General features: G+C 26.6%; 1 protein-coding gene across 1 annotated transcript; it reads left to right on the top strand.

The window, feature by feature from the left end:
- Nucleotides 1-3,650: 3,650 nt before the first annotated feature.
- On the top strand, nt 3,651-13,210 carry LOC114128338 (uncharacterized). The gene is made up of 6 exons (XM_027992829.2): nt 3,651-3,903; nt 3,992-4,134; nt 7,517-7,606; nt 9,460-9,568; nt 10,232-10,348; nt 11,128-13,210. The coding sequence occupies exons 1-6, from the start codon at nt 3,823-3,825 to the stop codon at nt 11,209-11,211; spliced, it is 624 nt and encodes a 207-aa protein (XP_027848630.2). The 5' UTR covers nt 3,651-3,822; the 3' UTR covers nt 11,212-13,210.
- The last annotated feature ends 687 nt before the right edge of the window (nt 13,211-13,897 follow it).

The following is a 13,897-nucleotide window of genomic DNA, read 5'->3' as shown; positions in this document are numbered from 1 at the left end:
ATACGCGTATATTTTATTATTATGTTATATTATGTTAAAATACTCGCGTAATGCCACTGGTTTTTTTTTTTTTTTAAGTGGGTCACAGGCCGCCCACGATCATACGATATTGTAACGTTATGTACAGGATCTTTTGAATTGTGTGCGCGCGATCGTTGTAAAACTCGACGTAATCCACTGACGGAGCGTTTCTGTCACGAAAATCATCTATATATGCGACCCTATACGGATAACACTGCGTCACTGCGACATACCTTACGTAACAATAATAATATTGAATATTTTTGTCGCATGTACGATATAATATTATTTAGGTTGTATATTATTATTATTATTATTATTATGTACATATTACATATATACCGAAGCGATGTATAGTATGCAAGCGTTTATTTATTTTTTTTGTTCTACAATTTTCACGCGTATATACGATAAAATATTGTCACCCAAGTCGTTATGAATGCACCTCCACTGCCAATGATGGCAGCATGCAGGATCGCAAAAACAATTTTGCAGTACTGTCGTGAATTTCGCGCACTATCGCATGACTGTATTATATGTTTATGTGCACCTACCTATGTGTTTATATATATTATTCGAAGGCGATCGTCGTTTATGTTATTGTTGTTACGAATATATTTTATTATTATTGTACAAGCAGCGAAGACGCTAATCTTTCCATAAATTGTTTAGACGTGTGTATAGGTTGCATACAACTTTTGTAAAAAGGTGAGTTTTTATTTCAATTTTGTTAAATATTAGATTTCACGCGGAAAAATTTAAGATTTATACAGCAACTGAGATCGGCGAGGGAGTTGGTGAAAAAAGGATGCATGACCAAATTATACATAGAATGTGTTTGTATATTATATAAAAATACATGAATTATCCATTTAAAGTAAGATATTCATTATTTTAGAAAATAAATGTATATTTTAAATATTTTGTTTACATAATTTGTCGTTACAAACTAATGTTTTTACTGCTTTTTATGTTATAATTTGTGTTTCATTTTTTTCTCTTTTGAAAAACTACATACATTTTTTATTTCATACTCTAAAGCAGAAAAACAAAATATTTTAGAAGTATTTTGTTTATATAAACCAAAATTCGGACAAGCAGTTTATTAATAAAGTTAGAAGTATTTAAAATTTTGACGAGCAGAGCAGTAAACCAACATTTTCGGTGTACCCTTCCACCCGATTCTACTCATCAAACTTTAAAAACTTTTAATTCATAAACTACTCGTACAAAATTCGATTTTTATACATCAAAAAATATTCTGCTTTGGTATGAAGAATTAAAAATGTATGTTGTTATTAACGACTTAAAATTATGTAAAATAAATATTTTCAAATTGTTAATAGGTTTTGAAATACGTGTATTACATTAAATGAATAATAACTTGCGGTAAACGTAGAACAGTAAGTAAATTTATACTTATTACAGTTATATATAGTATTATTATAATTGTAATATATATAATAATATTAGATTTTATGTTAAAAATTGAACTGGTCTTTTATTCAATTCCGTTTTTTAACGTAAGAATCGAACCTATTTTTAGAAAGAAAAATTATCACAATAGTCTTCTCTTATATACAAACTGATGATTTAATTATGTATATTGGTTATTATGTAATATGTCGATGGCACTTTGTTGGACTCATCTAGATAAACTTTTAGATATTATATTTTATAATGCGAGTAATAGCTGTAATCTGTATAGGTACTCATTGTAGGACACCTACATCAAAATTGTATTCACATCATTATATTATTTTCTTATGTTGTACTTGACTTATGTCATTTAGAGCACTTTTTCAATAGATTCCTAACTGATTTTTTTACATAATACACGCACACACACACACACACACACACACACACACACACATATATATATTGTTTGATAAATGTTTGAATAGTACATTTGTTTAGCTTATTATGAAGTATTAAATATTAATTAAGCTTTTTAAAATAATTATGTTAATAAACTATAAACCATCACATAAGCTCATTATCTAGAATGTAATATTAAATATTAATTTTTATAAAATTGTATAATATTCATTGAAGTAAATTAAAATTAAAAATAGTATCAATTGAAAATAATTATAAAATAATATCCTTATTATTATTTATCACTACATTTATCATTTATAGTTGGAAAAGAATCAAAAAACAAAAATCAGCATTACAGTATAAATACCAAGACTAATTAATGAGGAAAAAATAAGAATAGTGACTTCATTCAAGTGCATACCTCTGAAAGTATGACATATATATCACATGTCTGTACATAGTAAATCACACGGTCGATGGACTATAAAACGTCATCCTGTTCCGGTAACGGGATTATAAATATGTACGGGACAAATCACCGGAAGTGCTCACTCTACTTATGTCAGCCGTATAATGGAGAACACACCTCCGCGAAGACGGTTGTTGAATCATTATGGTCGAAATGTCTTCAAGTCAGACTAAAAGAATACACAGACGGACAGACGAGACAGATATATTTACAGTAATTCATTAAGAATGCTCACATGTCGCAACCCTTTTTTCTTTTATAATACAATATATTATTAAAAATATTATTTTTTGAATTTTTAAGTAAGTATGTTTTATTTAAGTATAGATCATATTTTCTACTGTTTAAGATTTTTGTACAATTAAAATTATTCAACAGATTATAATATTTAAAATATTATGTTGATGGATGATGTTTTTAAAGTCTAAATTAAAATTCGAACTAGTTGTTCTCTAGCTATTAAACATAGTGTACTAAGGGTTATATGCTTCTATATAAATAAAATAAATTTTATAAATATATTATAAAACTTTATAATGTTTAAGGAAAAAGTTAGATAAGATATTTGATAGAATAGAAAGGTTATGTAGGTATTGTTTTGTAATTTAATGGACTTACAAGTTATGTATAAGGTAAGTTATATTGATCTATTAGCATTTTACAAATTATAATAATCGTTTGAATATATAACTAGTAAGAAGATTACTAAAGAAATATTACCTTTACATATATTTTAATTGTACCTATGTATAAAATCATGATAGCCGGAGCCTGGGCTGGTATCATAATTCACAATGAAGTATTATATTTAGAACATGAAGTTTAACGAGTCGGAAACTAGTAGTTTGAATAGTGATTTATTAAAAACATTATCTGCTGAATAATTTAAAATAAAAGAAAAAATGTGGTTTTAATTTGAATAACAGACAGTTTTTATCATAGGACACTCTAATGGTTCAAAAAATCTTGTGTATTTAAACAAATAGCACTTAATTGTATTAAAAAATTTCAGTAACCAGATTTTGTATAACCGAATTATCAAAGAAAAAAAGGGATGAGTGAGCATGCATGGTAAATCACCGTGTTTAATATTATATTATAATTTATAACTACGTCTCTATATTATTAAATATATACTGTATTATAGGAATATAATTTATATTATAATACTTTTGTATTATACAAAGTAGTATATGTTTATAAGTTTTAATTAATAATAAAATAGTATATTGTATTAATGCTTGTATCGTAAATACTTCAAGACAGTACCAAATTTCTCTGATTGTATAAATAAAGGTAAGTGTAACAGATTCCAATTTGTATGATTACATTTATTCATATTTTATTATTATATATATTAAAATATATGAAAACAGCGTACGAATATTATATCATATAGGTATTTAAGATGGTATCTAAGAGATATTTATTTTAAATATAAATATTATTTATTATCTAAGTATATATCGTAAATTTGTTTTGTACAGCAATTTTTGGTTTAAATAACCATGGACCAATTCGAGGAACCATGGTTTACATGTTTCATTTCAAAAGTAGAAGACGATCCTAGGGATGAAATAACAAATAACGTGAGAACCTTTTAATTATTATTGTTGGTTTAATCGTAGACGGTATTTAATTTTTTTAAACGCAACAAGTCTTTTAATCGTAATGTAGATGGACGTTTCACAAATCAAAGATAAAACCAAAAGATTATTTAAACTGTACATGAAAAAGAAAAAAGAGTATTGGTCCAGTTTGGCAACAAAGAGACGTATACAAACGTCTACAATTACAAATCCAAAACCAATAGTTTCCATGTGAGTTGTATGTATTATTGTATATTTGTATGTACAAAACACTTGTAGTGGTGCCAAACTTTAGGTTTGGTTTTAATTATATACGCACGGCTGTAAACTATTGCACATGATGTAAAATATATTTCAATAGGTCACACATATTATTATGTCATCCAAGATTAATATTTTAGAAAATCAACCAATCGTAGTATCTATATTAAGTATTTTATATAACAATATTATACAGTATCTGATAATGATTCAATGTCTTTTTTGGATTTTAGATGTCTGTTTTGTTTTCTCTACAATAATTTGTATTTTTTTCCAACCCTAAATCTTTTTAGATAGCGTGCCTATTTGTGAGAATTTATTCATAACTTAGTGAATCAAAATACCACCGAATAATAACATTATTATTAACTTTCGTGATGAATTGTAAACAACCTACTGCAATAGCGCAATTAAGATAAAAAAAAAAAAATTCTGTACTTTTCCTAATACTCGTATTTTCCTTCAACTACAATTCCTACAATTTTTGGAAGAAAAATAGGTACGGATGAATTTTATTACCTACAATTATGACGTGTTTTTCTCATTTTGCTTTCATTTAATTATAAAATTTTTGATATAAATACTAATATTGTTATTTTAAAATATATACTAGATAAACTTTATTAAATTATTTATTAAGAGTAATCACTCGAAAAGTATTAAAGTTTTGAAAATATTTTTATTTTTCATCGATACGATTTTTAAGATTTTATTTTTTTGAATGACAAAATATACATACTTAGTTTTATAATTTAAAGCAAAATATTTCCTGAGAATTTCGATACATTAAAATTGAATTTTTACTTAGTAAATTAATTAATTAAAAGTATTTTAACTTTTAAGTTTAAATTATCTTAGGGGAATGGCACAAGAGTACATTATAAAATGTTGGTCCACTACTCCGCTTACCTTAACTTAAAAAAATTTTAAATACTTATAATTAATAAATACAATTTCAATATTTTTAATTGCAAATATATATTTATAATACAAATAATAATACAATATTCAATATACTATTTTTATAATATTATTATATACAGTTTGAATGTTAAGTATATTTTTTCATAAATATTAGTTCTTAAAATTTGAACTGTACCCCTATACGTCTTATAATGGTTGTGTTAAAAAATTAAGATTTTAAATAGACTAGTATTTAAAAAATAATCTTTTTATTTTTAATGTTGAGTAAACGTCACATATAATAGTGGTAATTGATTTGCAATTAAAGTTATACTTAAATGTATATTGATTTAGCGACTGCCCAAATTGCATTTATTATAATATTATATAAATACTTGTATAGTTTTATTTTTATTTTTTCCCCATAAAATATAGTACGTTAATATCTTATATAATAATAAGTTATTAAATTTTTTGAAAGTTAAACAGTTATTTTCATAAAAACAAAAAATATTAAATATTTTATTAGCCATTTAGATATAAAATAAATGATTATAATTGATGATTGTACTATCCAAGTAATAAAAGTAAAAAACCATGTACCTTTTATATACGTGTATCTATTCGATTGAATGATTGTTTTTTATCATATTAAAAAAAAAATTGCTTAAAATGTCACTACTCTCAATAGTCACCACAATTGCACCAATGTAAACTACTAGTATATGTATAATGTCTGCGCAGATACGTTTGTTTTAATCGTTTTCTTAGAAAGATGGTAAAATATTAAGGCCATCTACAGCGTTTACATTATTTAGTGTATCTCGAAGTATGTAAAATATTAATAGAGACGTCATCGAAAAACTATAAGATGATAAATTATATAAGTGTATTATACGCATTGCCAGTTGGTGTGTCATCTGACAATCAATAATTTAGATGTTTCGTTTGAGTCTTTTAAGTGGTTTGACGGAGAAAACGAGGACAGATGGGTGTTATATTAAACGCCTACGAAAGATTAAGCCCCTAAGTATCCGGCTTCAGATTTTATAGAGATTAAATTATTATTTAGTGATACTAGAAGACGCAAGTCCAAATTTATATTAAAGACGGGGGGGCAATAAAAGAGATGATATATTTTTGTTCATTTTTATTTTTTATCTATAATATTTGATTTAAGTACTATATTAATATAATATGTAGCCGTTTTCCTAACATTTCCGTTACAATATTGATCGGCCTTTATTGTAGATGTCATTATTATATTGTGTCAATATTGTAGCATAGGTCCCAGGGGACGTTTAAAAGGTTCCTATGAGTATCATGAGCGATGATTGAGTGGTAGGACTGTGTCATTACTTCAAGGGATTTCCGCCATTATTGTGAAATTATCGGAGTTATTTATTGTTAATGCGGACTGTGAATGTGCGGTTTTCTATACAGGATTTGTTGTTACAGGTACTCTGTAACGCCCGAAATAATATATTATTCTTGTAAAACGAAACAACAACAAAACCACGTTTCTCTAAGTAATAAATTGTGATAGCACTAAACTTTTTGTTTGAACATAACATTTGTTACGAATTTTAATTACGAATCAAGTGTGTTATATGTATGTTTCAAAGTATCAAACCTCATCTATATTTATAGTTTTATTTTACCAGGAAACAAAGATTTAAAAAAAACATTCGACTTTGTCTTATTGCTAAACGATAAAATTACAGTGGAACCTCAGTAATCGGCTGAGGGCGAGTTATCAAAAATTCGACTTATAGAAAATATATAAAATATATATATTGTTAGGCAGGGGTCAAGGAAATTCTTTGAGTTGTCGAATATTCGACTTATAGAGGTTGGAGTTACTGAACCTACTGAAATTATAAATTCTATGTACGATGTTTTAACATAAAATTATATTCGTTCTTTGCCAATTATATATATTTTTCAGAAATTATAATGTTTGCAAGTAGTAGAACTTCATTTAGTAACCAAATAACCAATACTAACTTTAATTATTTCTATTTATCAATTGCGTATAGGTTAGGGATTAGACCAAACAGATTTTTGTCTTCCCACTTAAACTTTTTTCATCTCCCAGTAAAAAAAAGCGAGAAGCTCCAAAGACATACTACTATATGGTTCGATTTAAAATTTTTCTATAATATTCATGGTATTGTTTTAATTTTCAACAAATATTTACCTGGATTAATGTCTATCATGGTGTAAATAAAATAAATAATCTTGCCAATATCTGTCATACTATTTAATTTATAGTCGTCGAAATTATGAAAATGCATATTCAACCCAAGTATATAATGACTAATAAGTAACAATTAATTGGTGTCACCGTGTTTTCAGTAAATTATAGTCTATATAATAATATAAATAATTTATATATGTATTTAACGACGACTGTTACAGTTTTTTCTATTAATATATTATAATTTAGGACGAAAAATAACAAAGCGCAAAAGAAGTCGTGGAGTGCCGACCGATTAAACGAATTATCCAAGCCTAGATTCGATTATTACGAATACACGTGAGTACACGACTCATAAATTGATATATTATGTACAATGTTCATGGTAAGTTAATATGTTATCATATATTATTATAACGATTGAAATCGAGTTGGCTCTTAATATTAGTGAAATTCAAACCGGCCATTGAATTAACTTTACGGGAAATGTATTTTTGAATTAATTTCTAAAATCATAAAATATTATAATTTAAGCACTGAGTTAAGTGCAATTACAAAAAAAAAATATTGGTAATAAAAGAATACAAATATTAGTCTTAAATGTATTAAATACTGTTCAAGCGGATACTACTATTATTATTGTGACTTAAATAAAATTTTAGTATTAAAGTAAGAGTGTAAGACATTTTGTGAGAAAATTTAATTTTTATAGACACTAAAATTTAAAAGTTTCAGTATTTAAAAATATTAGTTAACAAATAAGGCACAAATAATAATTTAATTTATTTTTTTATTATTAATATAATTAATTATTTTATTATTATTGTTCATTTTACTATTTTACTTTTTTACTTTTTTCGATTTAATATTAATAAAATAATAATAATATTTTATACTTATTTTGCGATGCATTCATATTTTTCTGACTTATATTTAGGCACATATAATAGTATGTATTATATACTTGGAGACTGGAGTTATTTCATTTTAATCTTTACAATATGTGCTAAAACCCCATAACTTAACTTTTTTATGCCATTTTGGTAACCCATATATATTTTTAAAATTAATTTATCTGCTGCCAACTAGTAAGTCAAAATTGAGGATTTATTTCAATGATACTTTTTAAAGTTAAAATTATCGACTACCTATTTTTAGAATTGATTAACATATTATTATAATTGTGTTCTTTATTTTATTGAAACAACAATTGATACTAAATAGTAAATCGCGTTCTATTTTTTTCGCGATGATTGATGTCATAAAATATAATTAAAATAATTATTTTGTAGTATATAATTTTTTTTACTTCATTGTTTCATAATATTGAAATGCATAAATGGCATTTTAACTACCTACCTAATATACAGTAGGTAATATTATATAGAAAGCGCGCGTGTTATGTACTATACATAATTACGCGTATTACGTGCAAAGTAAATAAAGGTAATTATTATAATTAGATATAAAATATATATATATTATTGAAATATTGCGCGTTGCTCTGTAAACCGTATGTTATCATGATCGAAATAATATTACATTTTAGTAGGTACTTAAACTAATTAAATACCATAATAATATGATATCAAATTATTGGTAGGTATTTGTCAGAAGGTAGATAAATAATATAGATCGATCGTTTTTGTGTTTCGTAAATTTCAATCGAATATTTAATCAAATCACCCTATGTTTTTCGGATATTTTGTTGTATGCTATTCAGGATCAGCTTGTAAGAAAATAACCATCAGTCCAAATTAATATCAAAATATGATAAGTCCAACAATGTGTTAAGTGTACAATAAAATCATGTTTTTCAAAGAATGTTGTTTTCAAAACAGCAGAATCGTTTATTGCACAGAATGATAATACATAAATATGTATTATTATTAATAATAATATATGTTTTGTTCTTGTATGTTTTTCGGTATGGTGACGTGTATTTAAAACTATACGGAATTGTATTGCTGCCATAATTATAACATGCAATTTAGTACAAAAAAACTAAATTTTTTAGTTGTTATACAACGTAGGTACGTGGAATGATTTACTTTTCGGAAGTACATATAATGATATTTATTTATAAGATATTGTGGGATAGATTAAATTTGGCGAATATTTATACGGATATATTGATTATTTGAAGATACTTTTCGTAACAACACATTATTATGAATTGCAATCAATTTCAGAGAGGAAGTGACTACTTGGCGTCGTTATCGACAAGTCAATATTCAAAGAATATATGATTTGGCAACACCACGGAGGGTCGCATCGAGTGTCGATCAGGCACCGCGTAAGGTGCGCTCGAACATTTAAAAACAATTACAATTACAATTAAAATTAATATTAAATAATAAATATAGGCAGTTATATATTTTTAGTAGACGTAGAAAACTTATGATTTTCATAAGTTTAATTCATTTTCCTACAATATTACCTTTAATTTTACTAAAGAATATTTTAAATTTTTTGATGATAACCATTTTGTATTTTCACACATTTTGATTCATCAAAATTTTCAATACTTATGAATAGGAAAAATTATTTGTTTGGTATTTTATACGATGAAACGTTCATAAAATATTGTGCTTTAAATAATGAAGTTTAAAAGACAGGCTCATTGCGGTTTTTTAAAAATAATAAGTTATTATTAGTCAGAGTAACAAACGTATAGTCTAAAAAATAAAAAAGGATATTAATGAATCGATAAATTTTATCTAGAAAAGAATATTTTGATAAAATACCGGTTAATATTTTTGGAATTTTTTTTTATTCGCTATTTATAAATTATAAGCAATTATTCCCTCTACTATGTTACACTTTGATCACTGTATACAATATAGGTAATATGTTAGGTAGGTAATGTATAGGTACTGTAATAGAAAATTGGCCAGAAAAGAATTATATTTAGTTCAAAAACGGATCTATGTTAATAAACAAGTTATTTTATTATGTTTTCAGTGCAATTGTTGTAAAGTACCTTTATCGGTATTGCTGCCGAGGATAGAAAAACTGTCCATACCACCTAAACGGACGAACGTAGTCGAACAAATTAAATCTGATGAAGACACTTTTTCGGTATATTTTATACTTACCACAAACCGAACAACTTACGGTTAACATTTAATTGAATATCGTTAGAACGCATAAACCACGTATTCAAATAATATTAAAGTAACACGAAGTATTTTGGCTGAAGACCTTGTATTTTATTCGGAGTTTGTCTATTGGATATAATATGTACTTTAAAACATACCTAATTTTATCAAACATTAATTTTTATCTATATTTTTTTGTTGGAATACCAATTTTGAGACCGGATTTGGATTGTCCTATTTTTCTTAAGCAACTTCGACTTACTAAGTTTTTATTACTCTCAGAATATAATTTTAACGGACCATAAGTTACCTATACGAATTCGAACCTACTAAAATACGAGACATCACTTGGAAATATGCAAAATCGTAAAATGACACAAAGATTTTTAAAATTAATTTTTCATCAAATTTTTATTTAATGAGTGTTTTAAATATTTGAATATTTTTTATTTTAATGAAAACTCTAAATTCAGTTGAAATAATTCGTGTTACTTTAAAACTTGAACCACGGCATTTTACTTTGCTGTTCTGTGTGAATGATAACGTACATTTACAAACACTATAAATATTATATCAGTAATATTATAGTTTATTGTAAGTATAATATAATAATAAACAAAAAAAACACCAAAATAATTGTGATGATATTTATACTAATAAGGAGAGAAAGGTAACAACACGGGTATTTAATAGATAATAAATACTAAAGGCTAATTAATAAATTATCGAATTGTAATTTCAAAAATACCCATGTTTCAGGTTAAAAAGTCAGCTCTGAAGTACGTCGCTTCTGAGAGGTTGAAACGATTAGCAACACCACGACCAATGTACCATGAAGACTAATGAAGAACTATGTTTCGATGGGCACATGTAAATTCCGCCACAAGTACCTTTTTTTCATTTGAAGTTAAATTTGTAGTTTTTTATTGTATCTACTACTACAACATAGTAATATCATGTTTAATATTTTAGCTAAAAAAAAAAAAATATATCAATATTTAATATTTTAGCTATAAGAGGTGTATGCCATCTACAAAAAATGTCTACATATGTGTTGTATTCAATCTCTCATTGATCATTTTTTTCTGTTTACGTAGATAGCATTTTCACGAAGGTTTATCACGAATATCTTCCACCGCTTTTCTCTTTATACAACTACTTATTTCTTGTCTTTCTAGTGTTTGGATTGAAATTGGAAGGCATGAAGTAATATGTGTATCATTTGCAAAATGTGTTAAAGTAATATTATGTTGCTCAGCTCCAACAGTTTTTATAAATGCATTACATTTTTTGTTATTGCACCTCCGTTTTATTTCACCAGACAAGTACTTTATATTTTTATTAAACTTATAATTTTTAAATACAACCAATAAATTACCTCGTTGACCAGTAATTAATTTTATATTATTACTTTCTTGCGACATATTTCGTTCGGACATATACAAATATCGGAAGTATCGGGAATATCGGAAATATACACGGAGACACGCAGACTGCGAATGATTATGTTCGTCAAAGTATACGTCTTTACGTATACCTTACCTACTGCCGATATCGTCATTGGAAATCCTGATTTCAGATAATGTGAAGATAAAATTATTAATAATTTGAATTAATCTAACCTTGACAATATTTTATCAATTTTGACATTTATCATCACAATAAACATATTTAATGTGAGAAGGCACGTGACAATGTGAGTACTGTCGCACTGACCAGGTAAAAAAAAAAACTGGAGGAGTTTACCATAGACCTATTATTACCTTTTTATCTTGACCGATATTCTGATGGAGTTTACAATCGCCCATTTTTAGTACACATAAATCGTTACAGTAGGTGGAAATAGACCGTTTCCTCAATCATGGATTTAGGCTATAATTTGTGTACAATTAATACTTGTAAAATAGTATACGATTTATTATTACACTGCTTGTGTTGATTTTTTGGCACTTAACCCCGATTCTCAGAATTTTCCCTTTGTGCGAGATAGACATTAATTTCTTTACTCCTTATACTTTGACAAAGGAATTTAATCCAATAAAAAAACAAAGTTGCAGAGTTACCATCCGATATAAATAAGGGTTTTTTTTATATATTTTTTTTAGTCTGACAAGACTAGCGTAACGATATATCACCGGTGTAGCGTGTAACTCGTAAAATTTATCATCGTGGTATGGTAAAAACTACGTGACGTAGATTTTAATTTTGATCGCCCAGCAGCAATTAGGTGTTTCGAATTTTGTTCATTATTGACACTGAAAGAGAACTTCAATTTCCGGACGAACTATAGTTAAACTCGAACTGGCTCTGAATATTTTATTTAATACCAGTACACATAATGTAATAACGCGTAGTAATTGTAATATAAAACAATTTTCACCAAACTAATGTTTTTTTTGTTTTTGTTGTTGTTTTTATCATATAGCACGACTATACATTTCCGTAAAATTTTTCTAGTGTTTAATTTTGAAGTTTGCCTAAAAATCAAAATCAAACGGAGAAATCAATCACGTTTCGTCATAAGATTTATTTTTTATAAAAATTAAATTCATCGAGAAGTAGAATCAATATGTATGTTCAGCATATTCGCTAAAGTGTGTGCGTGTGATACATTCCTATGTATAACGTATGCTTTAGCAAGGCGCTTGCCGCTTATTCGTAAATGATTATAATATCAATATGTTAAGTGTTAACTGCTTAATGTTTGGTTGTTGTGTGTGAGATGTAAGCTATGTATGTATGTAATATGTATAATATATTGGTATATAATATGTGTGCGTACTGCGTTCAGTATGTATGTGATGGTATATATGTTATGTGTATTGTGTGTGTGTGTGTGTGTGTGTGTGTAAATAAAAGGGGTGGAAATATAATTTATTGGGAAAGAGAAAAATATGCGTCGGTCAGGTGTCCGATTTAGTCGATAAAAATGTGCATCAGAATATTACATAACTCCTCCAGAATATCGGTCAAGATAAAAAGGTAATAATAGGTTTATGGTAAACTCCGCCAGTTTTTTTTTTACCTGGTCAGTGCGACAGTACTCGCATTGTCACGTGCCTTCTCACATTAAATATGTTTATTGTGATGATAAATGTCAAAATTGATAAAATATTGTCAAGGTTAGATTAATTCAAATTATTAATAATTTTATCTTCATATTATCTGAAATTAGGATTTCCAATGATGATATCGGCAGTAGGTAAGGTATACGTAAAGACGTATACTTTGACGAACATAATCATTCGCAGTCTGTGTGTCTCCGTGTATACTTCCGATATTCCCGATACTTCCGATATTTGTATATGTCCGAACGAAATATGTCGCAAGAAAGTAATAATATAAAATTAATTACTGGTCAACGAGGTAATTTATTGGTTGTATTTAAAAATTATAAGTACAATAAAAATATAAAGTACGCGTCTGGTGAAATAAAACGGAGGTGCAATAACAATAAATGTAATGCATTCATAAAAACTGTTGGAGCTGAGCAACATAATATTACTTTAACACATTTTGCAAATGATAC

This window comes from Aphis gossypii, chromosome 3, assembly GCF_020184175.1.
Source record: "Aphis gossypii isolate Hap1 chromosome 3, ASM2018417v2, whole genome shotgun sequence".
Lineage (NCBI taxonomy): Eukaryota > Metazoa > Arthropoda > Insecta > Hemiptera > Aphididae > Aphis > Aphis gossypii.
This window is presented reverse-complemented; position numbering and strand designations above follow the sequence as displayed.